Source organism: Halichoerus grypus, chromosome 7, assembly GCF_964656455.1.
Source record: "Halichoerus grypus chromosome 7, mHalGry1.hap1.1, whole genome shotgun sequence".
Lineage (NCBI taxonomy): Eukaryota > Metazoa > Chordata > Mammalia > Carnivora > Phocidae > Halichoerus > Halichoerus grypus.
In genome coordinates, this window is record NC_135718.1 from 55,617,177 (window position 1) to 55,641,323 (window position 24,147).

Below are 24,147 nucleotides of genomic sequence, written 5' to 3' on the forward strand. Positions count from 1 at the left end.
AGGGACCTGGGTTCCAGGCCTGGTCCTGCCACTGCAGGCCCCATCATAGCTACCTCCCCTCTCTGAGCCTCAGTTTCCCACTTGTGAACCAAACCTGCAGGCCTATCTTTGAGATAACTACCAGCTCTGAGGGTCAGAGACAAGGCTGAGACGGGCCACCAAGCCTCGTGGTCAAGAACAGTTCCAGCAGCCACCTGGGCCTAGACACCTCATTTAGCTGCCAAGCCTCCACTTCCTTACCTGCCAAATGGGAACATAACCTCTGCCTTGGAGAGATTTGAGTTTAGATAAACTAAAGCTACAAATGTGCTTAGCAAGGGGCCAGGCACATGGTAGGCCATGGTATTATTATAGATCTTTCTCTCCTTTTCCTGGAGACATATGCCCTACAGGACTGCTTCATACCCATCACATCATCGGTGAAAAATGGCTAATCCCAAGGGAAACCGAGGCCTCAAGTCTTGTCCAAAAGGCCTCCTGAGGTGGAAGCAGCCTCCCAAGCAAGAGCCAGCCCCTAGCCTCGGACCCCTCACAAACACCCTGCAGCCTGGAGAGGCGATCTGACCACTGGTTGCTGGCAGAGAGATGCCAGGACTCCCCCAGGGTTGGAGATGGGGGGCCAGGGGATGAGAGCAAGAGGTCCCGGGAAAGGTCAGCAGAGGGGATGCCCAGTGGCCCGGTGGGGAAAGGCTCTCCCTCCCTCTTCAGTAAGCGGCTCTGACCTTTCTCCCCAAACCAACTCAGTCTCTGGGTACTTTCCAAACATGCTGACTCCAAAAAGGCCTCTGCGAAAATCAGGCCTCCCATCTGGTAAGCTGAGCTGGGTCCCTACAGGGAAGGGGGGCCCCGCTGGAGGCCCCTCCGAATGGGCAGGAGGAACAGATGGCCCCAGGCTCCATGGACAGCAGCTGCCCCAGCTCCCTCAGGGACCTCTTTGGATCAGGCTTGCTCTTGTGCTCTCCTGCGTGTGTGTGTGTGTGTGTGTGTGTGCACGCGCGCGTGTATATACCAGAGATATGAGGATACTTAGGGGGTCCTGGTGCCGTGATGGGGCTGGGGATGGATGAGAAACTCCAGTGAGACAAGCAGGCTGCCCAGCTCATGAATTTAACTGCGAAGTGCTCAGCTATGTTCAGCTTACGTTCTACAGGACTGGGGGAGCCACTCAGAGGATGTGCCTTGTGGGGCACAGCAGGGATCCTCTGCCCCTCGGAGACCAAACCCCCAGTGCCATCCCCGCCCTGCTCGAAACCAGCTCACAGCAGCAGGGCCAGCTCCAACTAGGGTGAGAAAACCACCTTTCCTCGCCAGGCTGGCATGGCCTCACAGGGGCCACATGGCCTGGCTAAACTAAGCAAAGCATAAGCAAACATCAAAGGCCACAGGATTTTCAGAGCCCATTGTTTAAACCACCAGAGGCAAGCTGCAAAGAACCGTCCTTTCTAGTTCTTCCTTTTAAATCTAATTTTAAAGCTCTCCAAAGCCTCTGCCGCACAGCTTCCAGCAGAGGGACTTGGTGTTTTTAAGTGAATGAGGCATCAAGGGGGTGGGGCATGTGGCAGCCCCTCCCCCAGGCCTGGAGGCTGAGGAGCAGGGGGAGGAGGGAGGAGTGGAAGGGCGGTGGAGAGCCTCTCTCCTGGCCTCCAGGGATGGCGCTTCCGTGGCTCTCTCCCTGAGACCCAAGGCTGCAGAGGCCCCGCTGACACCAATACCAGCCCGCTTCTCACAATGTGGAGGGGCTGCTCAGCCTAGAACGTCCTTCCTTCCCTTGCACGTGGGCCGAGCCCGCATCTCTGGGCCTCCCTCAGTGCCCCAGACTGTGGGGACGCGTCCTCTTGCCTCCAGTACTGAGACAGGCTCAGTCGAACAACCAAAGCCTGAAGAGAACCCAGGGAGCAAGAAGAGAGGAGGAGAGAGGGCTACAAGGTTCTTTGGAACATTTGCCAGATGCTTCCACCAACCGGGCCGGAAGTCACAGGTTTGATCCGGGGTGGGGGTGGGGGAGAGGGAGAGGAGGTCCTGCTTCAGCTTCGCAGGGACTTGGGGCTCCAGTTCTCACTCGCACACGTTGTCCACAGTGCGGCACAGCAGCTGGGAGAGTCTGGCCAGGTCTCAGTGCAGAATCTCCTCTACTTTGCTCCGGGTGGGCAGGATATATGTGTGTCCACGTGCTCCGTCAAGCAGGCCACGGTGTCATCTCCTTTCTCCCTACCCCTGGCTTCAAGGGCATGTCCAGAACCAGCTAGTGCCGGCGTCATGATAAAACATGATAAAACAAACAGGCCGGATGCTGTTCCGTGGCCTGGTGTTGGGTATGACCAGCATCCTCTGATCAAGGCCAGGAAAGAGGCCACTCTTCACCTGCCTTGGCAGTGGAGGGAAGGTAGAGGCCAAGAGGCCTGGGCTGGGGGTACAGACATACAGCTACCTCCCGGCACCGTCTGGGTCTCCCGCTCAGCTCTGCCTGACTGGGGATACATGGGCAGGTGCTGCCCTCTTCCAACACCCCTGCACCCTCAAGAGAGGCCCCAGAACAAGCTGGAGCACTGGTAGGTCAAGGTGAGACCCAGACAGTTGTGGAGGTCACTAGGTTCTTCTCGCACAGGCTGGGGTCAGGACACTGCGTTTCTGATGCCCGGGCCCTTGGAGCTCTGTGCCCAGCTTCCCAGTGCACAGCTGCTAGAGTCTGTACAACAGAGAAGCCACTTGAGTCTGACCGTCAGGTCGTGCCCGATAGTGGAAACCCCGCCCAGGGTCAGGGACGGAGAGTCTTGTCTTTATACCCAGGTGTTTTGTTGATGTCTTGCTGCCAGCCGGTGGCCATGGCCTGTGCCCCTTCCCGAGAACCGGGCGTGAGGTCATTAGCCTAATTTGTTCTCATCTGGCACCACGAGTGGATTCTTAGATTTAACAGGTAGCCTGTGGAGCCAGACTGTTATAGTAGGGCTCAGAGAAATGTTTCTTCTCCTCTTGGTGAGGAGAAAGTAGAACTGGGGACTCACCTCCTCCTGCAGCTGACCTTCATTGCTCCCCACCTTTTCTCTCCACCTTACGCTGCCCCTTCCTGCTGCCGTCAACAGCCATCCTCAGCATTGGCCAGTCTCGTATTTTACATTAGCGTTAGAAGGGACATTATTTTTCTGTATATGGTATTTTCCCCCATGATTATAAGAAAAAGAAAATTTGGGAGCCAGGGAAAAAATATCAAGGAGAAAATAAGAAACACCCTAGCCCACCTCTCAGAGGAATTAAGAGTTAATATGAGAATATTTCTATTTTTTTCCAGGTTTTTCAGGCCTATTTTTTTTTCATGGTAGAGATCTTACTGCATTTATAGTTTTATATCTCATTTTTCATTTATTTTGAATTATGTATCACAGGCATATGAGAACATGGCTCATGATGAGCCTCCAAAGAGCCGAGAGCCCTGATGGTGAGGGTCTTTCCTGGGCTGCACACAGAAATCGTCCCCTGACAGGACCCTGTAAGGGGACTCCCCATCCAATCCTCAGGCTTTGGGGATAATGAGATAATGAGAAGCTCTCAGCCCTGACCTCAGCCCATGGCATCCTCAGCTGTGAGGACGAGAGAGTTCAAACCCCCGGCTGGACGAAGGAGCGGTTGGTGTCATGGCCGCTACTGACCTACGGGGGACTGGAAAATGACAAATCAGCCCGCCTTTGTGAGAGCATGCTGGAAACCAGAACTGCTGCTCATTTAGGGGATTGTTTACTAAAACAATCGATGCTGCTGACCACAACCTGGACCTGAGCTCTGGCTAGGAAAGCACTAATCCAAAACCTCTGGAAAGCCACAGGCTGGCTGGGAGCCCAATGACTGCACAGAAACACATCCCCATGGACAAATGGAATAGACACCTCTCCCCCCTCAGGCTGCGGAGACATGAACCAATACCCTGATCTTCCAGCTCAGAGAGGATGGTCTGAAAGACAGAAAAGGGGGAAAGGGAGGAGCAAGTAGTGACACTAGATTGAAAAGACAACTATGGGGCAAAGAAAAAGGGAAATAAAAGAATATTTTGAGACCAACGAAAATGGAAGCACAACATACCAAACTTCGGGGATGCAGCAAAAGCAAAAGCAAAAAGCTTAGTTCTCAGAAGGAAGTTTATAGCGGTAAACATCTACCTTAATAAAAAAAAGAGAAAGACCTCGAATGAAAAATCTCACTTTACACCTCAAGAAAGCAGAAAGAGAAGAGCGAACTAAGTCCAAAGTTAGTAGAGGGAAGGGAATAACAAAAATCTGAGAAGAAATAAATGAAGTAGAGACTAGAAAGACAATAGAAAATATCTACGAAATTAAGAGTAGATTTTTTTAAAAGATAAATAAAACTAACAACCTCTAGCTAGACTAGGAAAAAAAGAGACAATTCCAATAAATAAAAGCAGATATGAAAGAGGAGACATCACAACTGATAACACAGAAATACAAAGGATCATAAAAGACTACGATGAACAATTATCCACCACCAAACTGGGTAACCGAAAAGAAATGGATAAATTCCTAGAAACATACAACCTACCAAGGCTGAGCCATGACGAAATAGAAAATCTGAACAGACCAATAACAGGTCAGGAACTAATAAACTAGTAAAACTCTAGGACCAGATGGCTTCACTGGTGAATTCTACCAAATACTTAAGGAACAATTAATACTAATCTTTTTCAAATTCTTCCAAGATATTGAAGAGGAGGAAATGCTTCCAAAATCATTATGAGGCCAGCATTCCTCTGACACCAAAGCCAAATGAAGACACTACAGGAAAAGAAAATTATAGGCTAGTATCTCTGATGAACATAGCTGTAAAAATCCTCAACAAAATATTAGCAAACCAAATTCAACAGCACATTAAAAGGATCATAGCCATGATCGAGTGGGATTTATCCCTGGGATGTAAGGATCGTTCAACAGCTGCAAATCAATCAGTGTGATACACCACAATAACAATGAAGGATAAAAGTCATATGATCATTTCAATAGATGCAGAAAAAGCATTTGACAAAATGTGATACCCTTTTCTGACAAAAATGCTCAACAAATCAGGTATAGAAAGAATGCACCTCAACATAACAAAGGCCATACATAATAAACCTGCAGTTGACATCATACTCAGTGGTGAAAAAGTGAAACCTTTCCTTTAAGATCAGGAAGAGAAAAGTGTCCACTCTCATTACTTCTATTCAGCTAGTCCTGGAAGTCCTCAGCCAGAGCAAGGAACTTAGGCAAGAAAAAGAAAAAAAGTCATCCAAATCAGAAAGGAAGTAAAATTTTCTGTTTGTACACATGATCTTATATATAGAAATCTTAAAGACCCCAGGGGTGCCTGGGTGGTTCAGTCGGTTGAGCATCAGACTCTTGATCTCAGCTCAGGTCTTGATCTCAGGGTCATGAATTCAAGCCCCATGTCAGGCTCCATGCTGGGCATGGACCCTACTTTAAAAAAAAAAAAAAGAAATCTTAAAGATTCCAGCAAAAATCTGTTAAAACCAATAAACAAATTCAGTAAAGTTGTAGAATACAAAAATCACCCTACAAAAATCAGTTGCATTTCTATACACTAACAATGAACTATTCAAAAAATAAATTAACAAACCCATTTACAATAGCATCAGATAGAATAAATTATTTAGGGATAAGTTTAACCAAAGAAGTGAAAGATCTATATACTGAAAACCACAAAACACTGATGAAAGAAATTGAAGACAACACAAATAAAGGGAAAGATATCCCTTGTTCACGGACTGGAAGACTTAAAGTACTGAATTATTCATACTACCCAAAATGATCTACAGATTTAATGCAATACCTATCAAAACTCCAATAGCATTTTTTTCACTGAAATAGAAAAAAAAGTCTTAAAATTTGTGTAGAAACACAATATGACCCCAAAAAGCTAAAGCAATCTTGTGCACAAAAAGCAAAGCTGGAGGAATCATACTTTCTGATTTCAAACTATATTATAAAGCTACAGTTATCAAAAAACTGACCCAAAAAACCCACACATATAGATCACTAGAATAGGATAGAGAGCCTAGAAATAAACCCAGTCATACCCACTAATTTTCTATAAAAATGCCAAAAATACACAATGGGAAAAGGATAATCTCTTAAATGGTACTAGGAAAACTGGATATCCACATGCAAAAGAAAAAATTGGACCATTATCTTACATCATACACAAAAATCAACTCAAAATGGATAAAAAGGGCGCCTGGGTGGCTCAGTTGGTTAAGCGACTGCCTTCGGCTCAGGTCATGATCCTGGAGTCCCTGGATTGAGTCCCGCATCGGGCTCCCTGCTCGGCAGGGAGTCTGCTTCTCCCTCTGACCCTCCCCCCTCTCATGTGCTTGCTCTCTCTCATTCTCTCTCTCTCAAATAAATAAATAAAAAATCTTTAAAAAAAAAAAAAATGGATAAAAGACTTAAAGATAAGACCTGAAATTGTAAAACTTTTAAAGCATAGGGGGAGAAATCCCAGACATTGGTCATGGCAATGATTTTTTGATCTGACACAAAAAGCACAGTTAACAAAGGCAAAAATAAACAAGTGGGACCACATCACACTAAAAAATTTCTTCACAGCAAAGGAAAGAAACAAAAAAAATGAAAAGGCAACCTACAGAATGAGAGAAAATATTTGTAAGCCATATATCTTTTAAGAAGTTAATATCCAAAATGTACAAGGAAACCTTATAACTGAATGACAACAACAAATGATCTGATTAAAAATGGGCAGAGGAACTAAATAGATATTTTTCCAAAGGAGACATCCAGATGGCCAACAGTTATATGAAAAGATGCTCAACATCACTCATCATCAGGGAGATGCAAATCAAAACCACAATGAGATATCACCTAATGCCTATTTGAATGGCTATTACCAAAAAGATAAGAGATAACAAATATTAGTGGGGAGAAAAGGAAACCTTTGTACACAGTTGGTGGGGATATAAATTAGTACAACCAGTATGGAAAACACTATGAAAGTTCCTCCAAAATTTCAAAATAGAACTATACCATATGAACCAGTAATCCCGCTTGTGGGAATATATCCAAAGGATATGCTGTAGCATTATTCACCATAGCCAAGATATGGGAACAACCTAAGTGTCTATTGACAGATGAATGGATAAGGAAATATACTTATTTATTTAACATATTTATATATTTTTATTTTTATATTGTATTGTATATATATCCATTGCATACACACACAATGGAATATTATTTAGCCATAAACAAGAAGGAAATCCTGCCATTTGTGACAACAAGGATGGACCTTGAGGGCATTATGCTGAGTGAAATAAGCCAGACAGAGAAAGACAAATACTGCAGGGTATCACTTGTATGTGGAACCTAAAAAAGAAAAAGGAAGTCAAACCCGTACAATCAGAGTAGAGTGGTGGCTACCAGGGGCTAGGGATAGGAAATAAGGAGATGCTGGTCAAGGGTACAAACTCGCAGTTACACGGTGAGTAAGTTCTGAGGATCTACTGTATGGCATTGTGACTCTAGCTAATAACACTGTATTGTATACTTGAAATTTGCTGAGAATAGATCTGGAGCATTCTCACTAAAAGAAAAGTTCCTGTGTGAGGTGATGGATGTGTTATTTAACTTGATTGTGGTAATCATTTCACAATGTATATGTAAATCGAATCATCACATTGTACATGTGCATGTAAATATGTTGCAATTTTACTTGTCAATTACACCTCTATAAAGCTGGGGGGAAGGAAAAAAGAACTGAAACCAAAGAGCTGACTCTGTCTTGCTGTGTGCTGTGGGGAGGGCTTCCTAACCTCTCTGTGCCTCACTGACTCCATTGATTTGATGGGAATCTCCCTACCCCTCTCCTGCAGTTCCTAAAATGGGAAGAAGACCCCTGGATTCCAGGGGTGTAGACAAGCCTAAGTTTAAGGGGCTCCCCTGCTCCCCCCGCCGGGCCGGGATCCAGCTGCACCCATGAGGAGTTTGGCAGGAGTCAAACACCAGGTCATTGGAGGGCTCTGTACACCCCTGTGTCTGGGATAGCGACGGCTGCCCTGGGCGCAACTTCTGACAAGAGAGAAAATAGGGCCACAGCCCTCAAGCACCTGCTCAGCAGCAGTGCCCGAGAGCACCAGGAACCGAGCTGTCTGGGTGGGGTGGGGTGGCGGCAGGGTAGTGGACAGACCAAAGAGAACTTAACTCAAACTCACTCTGCTCCCCAAGTCCCACCTCCAACACCAAAGCTGGGATGAAGGCAAAGGAATGAGATTATGGGAGAAATGACAGAGCCTTGGTTTGGAAGTCAACCCCACACAGCCACTAGGTTCTTGTGGGACCTTGGACAAGTCACTTCTCTTCTCCAGGTTTCGGGACAGAGGAGCTGACAGGTAACGAAGGTCCACTGGGGGCCATAACCACGCCAGGTCCCTCTCATGCATTCTGTCATCAAATCCTCACCCAAAACCCAGTGAGCTAGGAATCATAATCCCCTGGGAACCTGAGGATCTGAGAGGCTAAATGACTTGCCCAAGGTCAAACAGCCAGTATGAGGCGCACACAGCCTGCAATAGAAGGATTGGAGACCAGAAGCCCTGAGAACCTCGCCAGCTCAAAGGGGCCCTGATTCTGCCAACTCTTCCAGGGCCAAGATGTCATCCCCTCCTTCCTAGACGACAGCCTCCAACTGGCCCCTCCACAGCCCTCCTGACTCCCTACTGTCCATTCTCCACTCAACAGCGAGTAAACTGTAAATCAGATCACATCACTTTCCTGCAAAACTCTCCAAAGGCTTCCTACTACCTTTAGAAAAAATTCCGAGTCCCCAAACCATGGCCTATGAGAACCTACGAGATCTGCCCTGGTGGCCCGTCCAACTTTGCCTTCTGTCCCTCCCCATCACTCACCCGCTTCAGCCCAGTGGCCTGCATGCTGGCCCACAGACCTGCCAAGCTCCTTTCTGCCTCAGTGGTTCCCTCCGCCTGGACCTCCGTTTCCCCTGCCCCTCACCTGGTAGGTTCCTTTTCATTCTTTCATCATTCCCTCATCCACCCCAGGCACTCACCTCTCACCTGTTCTGTGTTCTTGTTCTCTGGTCTACTTGTTCAGTGCCCATCTCCCCAGCAGAATGGACGTTCCACAGGAATTACCTACCCTGCTCTCCGCACACCCCTAGTTTATAGCCCAAGGCACACACAGTGGGTGCTCAGCATACACATCTGGCTGACACCTGCACCAGAGGCCCACCTGGTTCCGGAAGATCAAGGCCACCACGCCACCGATGAGCTCAATTATGAGGCAAATCCCAAGGATGTACATAAACTGAAAAACAAAATTCAGAGATTCACCTAGAGGGGCAAGCAAAGCGCCATTTGCTCTGAGGTCAAGTCTGCTGGAGCTCTTATTGGCTCCTGGGCCTTTTGCTCCTTCTTCCCGTGAGGACACAGGATGTGGACAGATATTCCCCGGGAAAACCCATCTCTGGAGCCAGTCAGTGGTCAGGAAGGGTGACTCAGCTGTCCAGGCCAGATTGCTATTGAGGTTTGTCTCAGGAGAACTCAGCAGAGTCTGGGTGGAAAAGCACCCCCTCCCATCACAGCCCCGCCACGAAGACAGCTGGTCCCCACTGCAGCTGACCCAGAGGCAGGCCTGGCCTGATGGGTAGGCTAGGGTAGCATCTCCAGCTCTGCCCGCAGAGCCCCTCAGAAGCGCTTCCCAGACCCCCCAGAGTGGATGACGTGATGTCTGAGGCTTGAAGGATATATACCCCCACCCCTGCCCCTTATCACCGGGCAGCCATTGTCCAAACTGATGCCAGCAACTTCCAGCCTCAGCCAGCACCAATACCCTGCTTGTAAGGGCTTTTAGGAGCTTCCCACGTGAGGGGTGATGTGAGGTCAAACACACATGTGGGTGCAGAGTGAATCTGCCAACCCAGTCCCCCCCCAGCTTTGGGGAGCCATTCCTTACTTCACAGAAAGTAAGGGTGGGGTTAACCCCAGGGCAGGCACTTGGCCCAAGTAGGCCCATCGGAGTCCTGGGACTTGGGCCAGAGGTTACCAGGAAAGATTCCCCGAATCCGGAGCTATAAAGACCGTTAGCCCGAGGCCGCTGGTGACTATTGCAAAGAGAGCGTGGGGCCCGGGAGGCGGCAAAAGAGAGAGGGCCCAAGGGCACCATCTACACCCCTGCTCCCAGTGTGGGTTTGCTGATGATGTGAGCCAATGACTCACCACCAACGTTTTTGGGGTTTACTTGCTCTCATTCCAGTGTGGTTTCTCCCATTTGCAGTTGAGAGGCCAGACCAATGCAGGGTTTAAATAAGAAGAATAGGATTCAAATCAGTCTTGACATGCAAAAGTGGAAGTGGATTGGTCTCTCTTGGGCCAAGGTGAACAGGTAGGCTGATCCATGAAACCCTCTAGAAAGTCTGGTTTGAGGCAAGGACTGAAAAAAAATGGGCTGCCCAAGGGCCCCGGGGCAATCTCCTCAGCTCTCCGGGGGGGCTCCAAGGACCGCCCCCCCGCCCACCAGCTGAGGGGTACATGGGGCCCACTCACTGCTTGGAGAAGGCACAGGTTGTCACGGAGGGAAGCCAGCACGCCAATGAAGGAGACGATGAACATGATGACCCCCAGGAGGATGAGGATGATGGCCGGGGCCAGAAAGGCACTTTCAAGGGTCTTATATTTCTGTCGTTCCACCTCTGCGTAGATTCCCACCGACAGGACCAAGGCTCCGATCAGCTGCAGCAAGAAAGCAGGGAGTGAGAGAGAAGAAAGACTGGCAGTCACTTGATTGTCCTACAAAGAGTTCATCTGGGGGCTACGGTGCCTGTCACTGGGGGGCTCACCCCAGATGACCATACATGAGGGAACCTGCTATGGGCTGAATTGTGCTCCCCCAAAGTTCAGACGCTGCACTCCTAACCCCCCTCCTTAGTACCTCAGAATGTGACTATATTTGGAGATAGAGCCTTCAAAGCAGTAATGAAGTTAAAAATGAGGTCACATGGGTGGGCCTTAATCCAATAGGACTAGTGTCCTTATAAGAAGAAGAGATTAGGCCACAGACACACACAGAGGGGAGAGCATGTGAGGACACAGGGAGAAGGAGGCCATCTGCACACCAAGGAGAGAGGCCTCAGGAGAAACCAACGCTGCCAGACCTTGATCTTGGCCTCCTAGCCTCCGGAGCTGTGAGGAAATAAATTTCTGTGGTTGAAGCTACATGGGCTGTGGCACTTTGTTAGGGCAGCCCGAGCAAACTGGCACAGACCCCCTTTAGAGGAAAGTACCGGTGAGCTTGGGGCCCTGTGATGCCTCATACACAGGCTGGTCACCCCGGGGACATTTCCGAGCTGCTAAACGCAGCACCCTGAACGTGGAATATATAGGCAGGAGGACCATCGGGAAGGTGGAAGGTTAGCGTAGGAGGAATTTTGAGGGGATTTTTAAGTCAAATTCCTTGTTAATCAACTTTCCCAGCAGTGGAAAGATGACTGAGTCCCACTCTGTCAGGAAAAACCAGGTCACAAAGCCCTTGGAGGGCCCCTCTTGTCTCTCAGCCTCAAAGTCTCGTACTAAATTTTCAGGGATTTTTATCAGCTGACACCACTCCCAAGCCTCAGACGAGTCTGGGGCTACACTGCCACCCTGGGATCCCACTGCAGTGTCCTGACTGGCCCCCTTCGGCCCATTCTCCACATCAGAGTGACCAGGCAAACCCAAATCAGAGCAGGCTGGTTCTCTGTGCGCCAAGAATGAAAGCCACAACCCTAACCACAGATGACAGGCCCACACAACCTGTCTGAGCTCACCTCTCACTTCCTTCCCTCCCTCACTCGACTTTCGCAGCACTGGGCTCCTTACTGCTGGCGGAACACACTCAGGGCACCACCCCAGGGCCTTTGCACAGGCTGTTCCCACTGCCTAGAATGCTCTTCTTCCTGACATCCACATGGCTCACCCCTTCATCTCCCTTTTGTCTTTTGCTCAGTTATCAGCTGCCTTGTGAGGCCTTCCCGGGACCATCTTATTTAAAAGTAGAAAATCCTTCCCCCTGAAACTCCCGATCCCATTTCCCATTTCATTTTTCTCCTCTGCCCTGACCAGTATTTAACAAGCAGCTTTCTTCTTTTACTTTGTACTTGTTTGTCTTCCCCAAGAGACTCTAAGCTCCATGTCAGGAGGGATTTTCCAACTGTTTGGGGCATCCCCAGCACCATGACAGTTCCTGACATTTAGGAAGTACAGTCGGTGCTTACAATCAATGTGTACTGAATGGATGCGTGCCGGACTTCCCTTGGCTTGAGTCTGACGCTGTGTATCCCGTCTCCTGCTTGTCCAAGGATTCTGAGTTTCCGGGCCACACCTTCCTGAGGGCAAGGACACATTGCCAGATATGCCGGAGAAGGTGGCGTGGGACAGTAACGAGAGCCGCGGCGCAGCCAGCTAAGGTCCGAGGAAAGGAAGTGAGGAGTAATACCGACAGGATGTTGGTGAGATACCCTAGAGTCAACAGCCAGAAAACTAAGGAGGCCACCTCTCCAGTTCCTCACTGGCCTTAAATTGGCTCTAATGTGCCCTCAAAATAGATCCCCTTGACTTCCTTCTGAAGAGTACTAAGACCGCCCTGGGTAAAGGGAAGTGCCTGCTTTCTCCAAAGCTTTGACAAGTGGCCAGGATGCCAAAAGTCCAACAGAATGAGCTTACTTTGAAACATCGGATAACAGAGGATGGCCAGGAAGCTGTCGCCCCGGGACAAGTTGACCATATCAGGAAAACCGTGCATGAAATGATGTCATCAAAAGTACCCACTTGAGTGAATGTTTAAATTTATAAGGCAGAACACACACACGCACACACACACACACACACACAAAACTTTCTACAAGACAATGATGATCCCAGGAAGTAAAATCTACCTTTGACAGAGCAAGATCAGCCAGAGGCTATCTGGTCAGTTCATGCTCCAAAACCCAGAACAAGGTGAGATCATTGTTCAAGGCCAGCCTAAGGCCTGTGGGTCCTCTAGAACAAGAGCAAGCAGCTGTAAAAAAAAAAGCCCCGTCTCCCCCTTCTGAATTACCAGACTTCTAAGGAATCGCTCGCTCAACCCTAACCCTGAACCAGACACTGAGCCCAGAGATCCCTCCACCCCAGAGCTGAAGATCATGGTTAAAAAAGACAGACAGACAGACAGACGGAAGCCTTGAGAGCCCAGGCAGGGACTGAATTAAATATGCAAGGACACAGCGTAGGTGCGGGTGACAGAGGTGGGGTTTTATCCTCTGTCTGGATGAAAAATGTCATTCTTATGCTGTCACTGACCTAACAAGACTTAATATTTTCAGAATTGATTCCTTATACTTCTGAGAATTTTGTGTTTCCTGTTTTAAAGAAAAAAAAAGTCTTCCGGACAGGAGGGCCCGGGGCCCTGACATCTCTGGCCTCCCAGCCTGTGCTCCTGCCTGAGGCCATGCTTCTGGGCTCAGGTAGCCTGCTTTGGAAACCATCTCCAAAACACCAGAGTAGAACTGATCCCAGCCCTCTCCATAAAGGCATAAAGTGGCTTCTTCTGTTTTTACAAGCTCCCTAGAGCCTCGGACCCACTCCAGGATGGCCTTGCCCGCAGGAAACAACACTTCCTTTGATGTGCTCTCCCTCCTGGTGCAAAGCATCGCCTTTTCCTTGCTGGTCAGCCTTGCAACCTTCCCAGACCACTAAAGCCATAGAAAAAACTCCAGTGGCGAACATAAACCCAAGCATCCCGACTCCTCCCGCACTGAGCCATCACACACATGCTTCCCTGGTCCAGCCAGACAAGCCCCGAGGAGGCTCCCACAAAGCACAGGCTGCTTGGGCTCCTCACTCAAGTGCTCAAGGGGCTGTGGGCATGGGGAGAGGCAGCCGTACCCTTCCCAGGAACGTTGAGATTTCCGATGATATTTACATCTCTGATGACATCAGTTTATGTTCACATTTGAGTATAAAATTAACTGTCAGGGAGAGCATGCAATCCCATCCAGAACTCTCGGCTAATTATAGCCTTTCCACAAGGCTGCGGGCGACCACTCCAGCCCCAGCCAGAAGCAAATGGCCCATTTGTCGTGCAACTTCAGCTAGACAGGGCTGGTGGTGGGGGGCGGGGGGTGGGGCACACGGCCATGCCCATCTGGGACCAAACAGGGGATGTCGCTGGCAGTCCCCAGACCAGGCCCAAAGCCCCAGGCTTTGCAAGCCCTGTGGTGTCTTCAACAGGCTGCTCGGAAACCCTGTGGCCCAGCATAAACCGGCCCGAAGGATCCTGCGGAACCCTGCAGCTTGGAACCAGCTTCCTCCTCCACAGGGAGAGGCCCAGCTTCACACGGATGCTGGAAGCAGGAGGCCCTGGGAGGCTTTCCCGCACCTGTGTCTCCTCCTTGGGGAAGCATCTGGTCACCTGCCTGCTGGCTCATCCCCAGCTGGGGCAAGTCTCACAGCAGACCTGCGAGACCCATTTTCACCCTAAAAGGCACATACGAGGTACCTATTATGTTCCAGGCCTGGAGGTCACAGGAGTCACAAGACTAGATAGGGGTAAGATAGGGGTCAGAGAGGCTGGAAATGACCTCTACAATCCGATGGATGGAATTCAGCGGGTCTTTGAACTGGGGATGGAGAAAAAAGTCATATCTTTACTTTTGCTAACCTCTAGCTGAAATGTTTCTGCCACAAAAAAGGTGACGATTTCCTGGTCTGTGGGAAGCAAGCTGCAGTTCCTACCACGGAGAGGTGCAGGGGAGCTGGGGATTCGAACAAAAGTGAGGGGGAGATAGGCAATGTGAGGAAATCAGGGTGGGCTTCCTGGAGATGTCAGTGTTTCCTGGAAGGTCCCAAGAACTGCTTCATTCTGGAACTACTTCATAAGGCACTCGAGGCTCCAGAGTTCTCTGCTGGGCCCCAACAAAGCACTTTCCTGAGTTTCTAGCTTCGAAAGGTTATAGGGAGTAGCTAAACTCTAAGGCCCTAGAGAGATTCTAAATAAGAGGGGGTTGGCAGGGCCCCTGCATCTGGACCTCACGTCCGTCAGCCCTTCTGCCCCAGGCCAATCCTGCCTGTGCCTGGGCAGACAGCCAGCTCCTCCTCAGCATGCTCGTACCAGCTTGTCTCCTGCGCAGAAGGAACAGCAGAGGTGAGACAAGAGATGCGGGCTGGCATTCTGGGCCTCCGTTATCAGCTCAGTGCTCCCGGCCATGTCCCGTCTCCTCTTTGGGCCTCATTTGTCACCTGTAAAATAATAAAGCCCGCTGCCATTTACAGAGTGATGATGCTGCGCAGGAGCCCGCAAACGCTAGACCTGCATCACCTCCCTTAATCTTCGCACCCCCTCACACGCCCAAGAAAGGACCAGTCTCACGTTCCTGGCCAGGCCCTCAGCTGAACCAAGTGACACAAAACGTAGGGGAGGCAGTCGGGATTCCCCACTGAAGCCTGTCTGTCTGACCTGCCGCTGAGGCTTCCAGACAGGCCTTTTGAGAAGACCTGGAGAGAACTGGGTCCAAAATGTCCTGGCAAAATACAAAGGGACCCCGAGCAGAGCAGTGCTGCCCAGAGCAGGTCCTATGACAACACCAACGTCCGGTCTGGTGGCCACTTGCCACGTGCAGCTAGTCAGCTCTTGAAATGTGACTTGTGTGCCCAAGGAACTACATTTTTTATTTTATTTCACTGTGATTAATTTAAATGTGACCACAGGTAGCCAGGGGGCCACCGTGTTGGACAGCAGAGCTCTAGAGGTGTCCCCCATTGGATGCCGTCCCTCACCGCTCTCCACAGTGCTCCTTTCTAAAGTCACAGCGACCACCCTTATTTAGAAATCATGGGCCCTAATCATCCAGCCACTAGCTAGCAAGGGTCCCATTCATCTTCACTGACCTCATTCGGCAGAAAATAGTCTCTTCTCCCAGTTGCCTCAAGAAAGCTCACTTCGTGTTGTCCCCTGCCTCTTACCCCCAAGGAAAGCAGGTCAGGCCAGATCCAGAAGGCCCTGGCAGTGCCCCCAACCCAGACTGATAGAGGGTCCATTCTGTCTCCTCCAGAAGAGTGCCAGACCCAGCTCCAGGACCACGGGGCAGTTCCACGCTCTCGGGTCCTGGAGCCCCAGCCCCGCCACAGGCAGCCCGTGCTTCCGGAATGGGGCTCCTCCCAACCCCAAATCAAAGCCAGCCCCTTGGGAAAGCAGCAGCTGCCGGCAAAGGAGCCAGTTTCTGGCTTTTGTCACTGATACTTTGCTGTCAGCTCTGCCTTGACTCTGGACAGGACTTCTTTGTTTTAACAAAACATAGACATCAAGGGCAGAGAACCTGGTTAATTGCAGACCTTGGTCCATGACACTCTCTGACACAGCCCACTTTCGCTTATAATATAATAAGCACCGTTGACTATAATATAATAAGACCACTCCCGCTGATCTGGCGTGACCCCACTGTCACACATTAAGGTCCCACATATGCTTAGGTCTGTTTGTGGCTCCTGATCCGTTCCCTCGGTCAATCTGGCTATCCCCAAACAAACCTCCCATTCATAGCAACTACAGCTTTATAACACATCTGGGCATCTGGAAGGCCAAGTTCCTTCCTGTCTTCTTTCGAAGTGGCTAGATATCCTTGGACCTAGATACTTCCGTACACATTTTAGAGTCACCTAATCAAATTCCAAGAAAAAACCCGTTGAGGTTCGACTGGATCACTCTGAATCTATAGATCCCTTTGGGGAGGATTGACATCTTTATCAGGGCTTCCTGCCCGTGAGCATGCTTTATTCCTTCTTTGTGTCTTCTTTATTATGACTTCTCTAGGAAGGGTGCTCTCCATCCCCTTCGAGCTTTTTGGGCAGAAGTGGGAAAGGCCTCTGGAAGGCTGGAGAGCCCACCAGCTAGGTCCAGGGGTGGAAAACATGGCCTTTGGAAAACAAACCTCTAGGAAGCAAGGTGGGTATACCAGTCTGTTTTGCTTCCCCTCCTACAGTTAGAGAAGCTTGATTTCAAAGACTCCTACGCACACACACACACACACCACACATTCCAGGCTATGAAAGAGCTGAGCTGGGAGGTTTGGCAGCCCCAGCTATTTGACCCAGCCAGGGCAGAGAGTGGGATTTCTCATCAAGAACACCCCCACACACACACATGTACCAAGCACTGTGGGTAAGAGCTGACCCAGCTGGGACTCTCCTGAGGAAAAGTTTGGGGGCAGACAGGTGGGAAGTGGTAAAACAGACAACCGATAAAGCTATTCTGAGACAAGAGGTGGAATTACTTCCTCCTGGGAAATCAGAGAAGGCCCGTTGGAGCCGAGCCTTGAAGGATGCAAGGCAGTTTGACTTCCCACCACTTTCTCTTCCACGAGTGTCGGGACCACTGGCCCAATGTACCTGTTGGAGGCGTGAATCTGAGAAATGATCTTGCTTCAGATGCCCATAAGCCCAAAAGAGAAACTCAGGTGATTGCATTCCAGAACAGAGCGTTCCAGGGCCTACACACAGATCAGAGTGACTTGTGGTTCATCTGAAAACTAGGGAAAGAGCCAAGGGAAAAAGGAGAGTCGAGAGCAAATCACCTCCACCCAACACACTCCCCTCCCTGGTTTTCTTTTCCCTCCCTCTCCAGGACTCTCTCTCCCCCCACCCCTTCACTGTGTCAGAACCAAGAGAGTCAGAAGCTGCCTCCCAGGGCTGTGTTCCCATGACATCTGGGTGATTATCTTCACAGATCTCGGGCCCAGGTGGGCCCCGGCCAGGCAGGCTCATTAACAGAGGCCCATCAGCACAAGAAGCCACGGATCCCTGGAATGCATCCTGGATGGGTGGGCCTGGCAGTGGGGGGACAGTGGACAGGTGGGCCTGGCAGTGGGGACAGGAAGTCCCCCAGCTCTGGTCACTGCAGTCAGTGCCCTAGGCCTAGGGATGGAGCTCCAGCTGAGAGGTGAGGAATGGGGAATGGAAACTGGGATCTGGGCTTTGGGCCCCTCAGGAAGAAGAGCTCTGCAGTGTGGGGCTGGGGGTGTTTCCTGCTGGTTGTGACAAACCACCGCTGCTTACCCCCTCCCTCTGGCCCAGGGTGCCGTTCACCACAGCACACAGCATCCAGTGAGTGAAGGCTGTCCCGCTCAGGGCCGTGGGTTGCTGCCAGGAGCGGGGAAGGTGGCCCAGGCCTCTCCACCTCTCAGACCTTTTAAAAGGAGACACGGGCTCACAGAGTGACAAGGAGGCTTTGTCCTAGACAACGGCTTCCAGTTCAGGTCCCAGCAGCCTTTTAGAGCATGCATGTGTCCACCAGGTACTGGGCCAGACATCCCCGATTCTTCTACTGGCCTGGGGCTTTTCCCAGAAACCACCAAGTGAAGGCAAGAACTTCAGGGACAGGGTTGGTGGGTAGGCGGGGGCCTCCTGTGGTCTCACTTCTCCCCGACCCTCTGGGCTGCTGAAAGAAGTCCCCGTAAAGGAGGCAACTGCCGGGGCGCCTGGGTGGCTCAGTCGGTTAAGTGGCTGCCTTCAGCTCAGGTCATGATCCCAGATCCTGGGATCGAGCCGCGCATCTGGCTCCCTGCTCAGCGGGGATCCTGCTTCTCCCTCTCCCTCTCCCACTCCCCCTGCTTGTGCACTGTCTCTAATAAATAAATAAAATCTTAAAAAAAAAAAAAAAAGGAGGTAGCTGCCTGAACAGGAGTGGGCAGGGAAGGGAAGGGCAGCGGGAGGGGAAGGAAGAGAGGAAGGACACTCCAGCATGGGTTCAGAGGGTGCTGAGGCCCCATGGCCAGGAGACCCCTTGCCAAGGGTCACCCGGCTGAGTAGGCCATATGTAAATTAAGGGTTGTCTCTACACTAAGTGTTTCATGTTTCTTATTTTTAACGTTAGATGTAGTTTTTTATCTAAGAAAAAAATGAGGGGCGCCTGGGTGGCTCAGTCGTTAGGCGCCTGCCTTCGGCTCAGGTCATGATCCCGGGGTCCTGGGATCGAGCCCCGCATAGGGGTCCCTGCTCAGCGGGAAGCCTGCTTCTCCCTCTCCCACTCCCCCTGCTTGTGTTCCCTCTCTCGCTGTCTCTCTCTCTGTCAGGTAAATAAACAAAATCTTTAAAAAAAAAAAAAAGAAAAGAAAAAAATGAATCAAATTGCTTTTTCTATAAATGTGGCCCTTGCCTCATCCTTTCCCCCTTTGCCCCTGAACTAGAGTTGGAAGGGAGAGGGGGCAGTCAGACCACAAGGGTCAGTGTCTGGCGTGTGCGGGGCCTCACAGAACATAAACTGCCTCCACTCCCAAGGTTCATGACTCCAAAGAGGTCAAAGGACGAAGGGGAAAAGGAGCAGCACCACACATTGGAAGGAGCGTTGGAGGTGAGGGGAGACTTTAATCCCAGTCTGTCACTAGCTCCCATGTGACCTTGGGCAAGCCCCTTCCCCTCTCTGGGCCTCAGTTTCCCTGCTCCAAAAGGGAGGGTGTTGGCTACAAGCCCCAAAATCCCTTCACTGCTCCAGAAGTCCATGGAAACTCATACAAGGACAGCCCCACCCAGAATCCTGGCCATCAGCAGACGGAGGGTGGCCCAAAGACCCCTCTCCTGGGATCCCGCTGCTTTCCTACCTGGTCCAGAATGTCACGCTTCAGCATGAGAAAAAACCCTACAGGGGACGGAGGTGCCCTTCCCACCCCAGCCTCCACCAAGATGCACACCCCCCCCCCACTATCTCCTACAGCAGCAGTGGGTAGGACGCCAACTGGTTTTTTTGGAAATAGTAAAGGTGTAAGGGGCTAATACCCATCCGCCAAAACTCAGCTCAAAGCCCTCCTCCCCTGGGAAGCCTTTCTGGATCACCCCAGCTATAGGGATCTCTCTCCACTTCTGATCACCTATGAAATCAACAATGGGAAGCCCTCACCAGTATGATATTCATTGTATTAATTATGCCTGTTGAGCAAATAATGCCAGGTGTTTATTACCGACCGCGGGCAGGTCGTGACGGCAGGACCCAGCAACACACATCCCATCTTTGACCTCAACAACTTCAAAGTCTGCAAATGTGTCACTTCCACAAGTTCACAGGACATTGGGTGGCTTAGGTCCCAGACCACACTCTCCCCACAGCAGCTACATGAAAAGTGCTCAGGGCCCGAGCTGGTCCACAGTGGCCTGCTGAACCACATTGTCCCTGAAGCAGGATGCCATGCAAAAGTTTCTGGTGTTCAAGAAATGTGATCCCTCCTTCCCCAGTAAAGATACAGTACAGTTCTAACACGGACATCTTCAAATTAGAGGCCAGAAACCATTTCCCCTTTTAGAGGCACTTTGCTCCAAAGATAATTTGGGGAAAGGGGAGTCCTTGTTGTGAATTCCAAGGCAGCATTCACTGATTCAACATACATTTATTAAATACCTATTATGTACCAGGCACTGGGCATAAAAAGATAAGATTTAGTTCCTGCCCTCAAGGAACTCGATCTGGTAAGACACACCAGCATGCCAGCAAATGCAGGAGAGTTAGGGAAACACTGGGGCAGTGTGCAGAGGGGCCAGAGAGGAGGAGATGCTAAATCACAGGCAAGACCGGTGAAATCTGAGAAGGCTTCCTGGAGAAGGTGATGCTTGAACGGAGTCCATTTAATGCATGGGATAGACAAGCAAAGATTTCTGAAGTGGCGAGCAGTTTGGGAAGCCCAGGAAGGTGCCAGGGGGACAGCAGGTTTGCACAGCTAGAGCCAAGCACACCTCCAGGTGACTGGAGGAGGAAGGAGGCCAGGCAGGCTCACAGAGGCCAGGCCCCCAAGGCCAGGCCTCTCAGGTTAAACCAAAATGTTCATTCATTCAACATCTCTTTACTCAGGGGACTTTTAAGCCAGTGGTTCTCAGAGTTTTTTATCTCAGGACTCCTTTTTACTCTTAAAACATTTGGAAGACCCTAGAGCTTTTGTTTTTATGGATATCTATTAATTATTGACTACATAAGAAATTAAAACAGACATATTCTAAACATTTAACTCATTTAGAAATAGTAATAGATTTACATGTCAACATAAATAGCATACTTTTTATAAAATATTTTCAAAAAAAAAAAATGGAGTGAAAAGAGTGGTATGAGTTTTACATTTTTTAAAAAGATTTTTTTATTTGAGAGAGAGAGCACGCACGAGCAGGACTTGTGGGGAGAGGGAGAGGGAGAAGCAGACTCCCCGCCGAGCAGGGAACCCGATGCAGGGCTCATTCCCAGGACCCTGAGATCACGACCTGAGCCAAAGGCAGACGCTTAACAGGCTGAGCCAGCCAGGCGCCCCCGAACTTTACATTTTTGCAAACACCATGTGGCTGATAGGAAGACGGCCGCAGTCTCCTAGCTGCTCCTCGCTCGGTCTACAGCCATAATCAGCCCCCCACCCAGTGTCCCGGAATACCCCCACTGAACACGCCCAAGGATGACAGTGGGGAAGGCAAGCAACATCTCAGTATCACTATAAAAAGGGTTCTCCAAATGGTTTTGACTTCAGGGACCCCTTGAAAGGGGCCCCCCCAGGGACGGCTGGAGCACACCCTGAGAGCAGCTGTTTGGGCAACGAGAGGCGGGGGGGGGGGGGGACACAGCTATAGCAGCGAACCAAACACACAAGTCCCGTCTTTGGGGGAGTTCACAGACAAATAAGAAAAACACAGTATGTCATGGTTATAAGTGCTATGAAGGAAATAAACAGGAAAGGAGGCTGGGGAGGCTCGGGGAGGAGACTGTCATTTTAAATGGCTTAGTCAGGGAAACTGACATTTGAGCAAAGACTTGAAGTAGCGGAGGGCTCTCTAATATCCATGCGACGTATGGACAAATGTTCAAGAGCTACCAAGACCTTGGAATGCACTCCTGTGCTCACAGAAGAGCATCTATGGGGTGACAGAGGGGGACTGTGTAGGAGATGAGGTCAGAGGGCATGGGCGGGGGTGGGGAGGGCAAAGCAGGTCAGGTCGAGCCTGGGAAGCCACTGAGAGGACTCGGGCTTTTGCTCAGTGTGTGGGAGGCGTGCAGGTTTACAGAGGAACCTCTGACCGACCTTGAATTTCAAAAGTTACTGGGACTGACTGCTGTGCTGAGAACAGACTGGAGGTGGGGGTTGGAGGCGCAGAGGGAAAGCAGTCAGGAATCTCCTGCGGTCACCCTGATGCCAGGTGGCAGCAGCCTGGACCATGGGGGGGCATGGAGAGGGGGCAAGAAGCAAGCAGACCTGAGATATATTTTGATGTTGCAATAGGGAAATAGCTGAAATAATTTAAGCAGGGAGTCACACACTCAGATTTGCTTTCAAAAGTTCTTTGTGGGGCGCCTGGGTGGCTTAGCCGGTGAAGCATCTGCCTTCGGATCAGGTCATGATCCCGGGGTCCTGGGATGGAGCCCCTCGTCGGGCTCCCTGCTCAGCGGGGAGCCTGTTCTCCCTCTGCCCCTCCCCCCCGCTCATGCTCTCTCGCTCTCACTCTCTCTCAAATAAATAAATAAAATCTTAAAAAAAAAAAAGTCCTTTCATCAAAGAGAATATTCACATAGCCCTGAAGAGTCATCCCACAGCTTATTTGTCATCAAGGGGACATGCATGTTGACAATGGAGGGGGCTGGCGGGCTGGTTTGGCACGGCCCCAGCGGGGTGGCCGGACATCGGACGCCTCAAACCAACGTAGTATCCCGGACCTCCCGCCACAGCCCCCGTGCAGCGCTTGTACCGGAAATGTGTGGCCTGAGCCCAGTGACGAGGAAACCGAGACGCGAATCCAGAGCGCGGGCGTCTGCAGGTCACCGGCCTGGAGCTGTCAAAGGAATCACAGGCAGTGCGGATGGACTAGACTGGGGCATTCCAGAGACGCGTCTCGGCCAAGCCAGTGTGTGAACCTCGAGTGCATCCTGGTTGAGTAAAAGATCCACCCCAAAGGACATCTGGGGAACAACTGGATAGGAACTGCATAGGAGATGAGGTTTTATTTTATGGAGATTTTTTTTTTTCAGATGGACAATGGCAGCGCGGGGGAGAATGCCTTTTTTGGAAAGCTGAACGCTGGAGTATCTGAGGGTGAGGTCACAGCGCCTGCAGCTTTCTTTCGGCTCGGTTGCAAAGAAGTGTTGTATTGAGAGAGAGAGAAAGTGAGAGAGAGAAAGATCAGAGAGAGAGAGATGTTAAGACGAGATGTTAACAACTGTTAACCAAAAGCATGCAGGCGTTCTTTAAACTCTTCTTTCAACTTTTCTGTGGGTTTAAAAAAAAATTTTTTTTTCAAGCTCATTTCCCCACTGACAACTTGATTTTGGAACTACTGATTTGAGGCTTCTCCGGTAACCAGGTTTCTCCAGCTTGCAAGAGAGGAAGGGCCTCTCCTGCCCCATGCCAACCCTCCAGAACCAGGGAACCCACGACCTCGTCCCACATATCCATGGGCACACAGACGTCCCGAAAACCTGCTCGTACACACTGGCTATTCGCAGAGCATCCATGATCTAGCAACGCCAGGCCATGTGGGCAGCCAGCCCTGGCTTGTGCAGCTCCCTTGAGCACCTGGCACAGGGGTTGGCATAGGGCCCGGCATGTGCCACTGGGGATTCGGGGTGGACACTCAGGGAGTCCCCAGTCTGGCTTCCAGCCGGACGAGGGCTCATGCAGGCCTCCTCCACCCCTGCATCACAGCAACATCCAGGTCCAGCAAGCCTTCCCCTATCCACTTGCTGATTTTCCCTAAGCAACGAGAGCGCAAGGCCCCAGCAGATCCTGGTGGATCAAGCAAAGGCAGACAGGTGACACACAATCGTCCTCCCAGGCCTTCAGAACATATAACATTCAGGGACTCAGAGGTATTTCCACTCACGTTTCAGATGCACTTTTTTGTCAAAATGAGATTCAATGCAATGCAGGAACTGTGATGCTAGATCCTGATTTGTTGTTTTTAATGCACTGTGAGAAATATTTTAGGGACGACTGGAGAAATTTTAATATGGACGTTGTATTTCCCTAGGCATGATAATGGTAGTTATAGCCAAGAATGTTCTTTTTTTTTTTTTTTTTTTCTCTTTTTTAGAAGATGCATCCTGGGATATTTGGAGTGAACTGTCATCATGTCTGCAACTTACTTTGACCTGGCCAAAT

The 24,147-nt window shown here is 50.2% G+C and overlaps 1 protein-coding gene across 3 annotated transcripts in view; it reads right to left on the bottom strand.

The window, feature by feature from the left end:
* Positions 1-24,147, bottom strand: part of TSPAN15 (tetraspanin 15) — a 49,650-nt gene that overhangs the window by 11,807 nt on the left and 13,696 nt on the right. For 2 of the 3 annotated variants that reach the window (XM_036113807.2, XM_036113804.2), the window contains exons 2-3: positions 10,571-10,756; positions 9,258-9,332 (exon numbers count right to left, since the gene is read on the bottom strand). In XM_036113807.2, the coding sequence (XP_035969700.1) occupies positions 9,258-9,332; positions 10,571-10,756 (261 nt within the window). Of the gene's footprint in view, positions 1-9,257; positions 9,333-10,570; positions 10,757-15,152; positions 15,281-24,147 lie in introns of all 3 variants that reach the window. The other variant, XM_036113805.2, reaches the window with a different exon arrangement.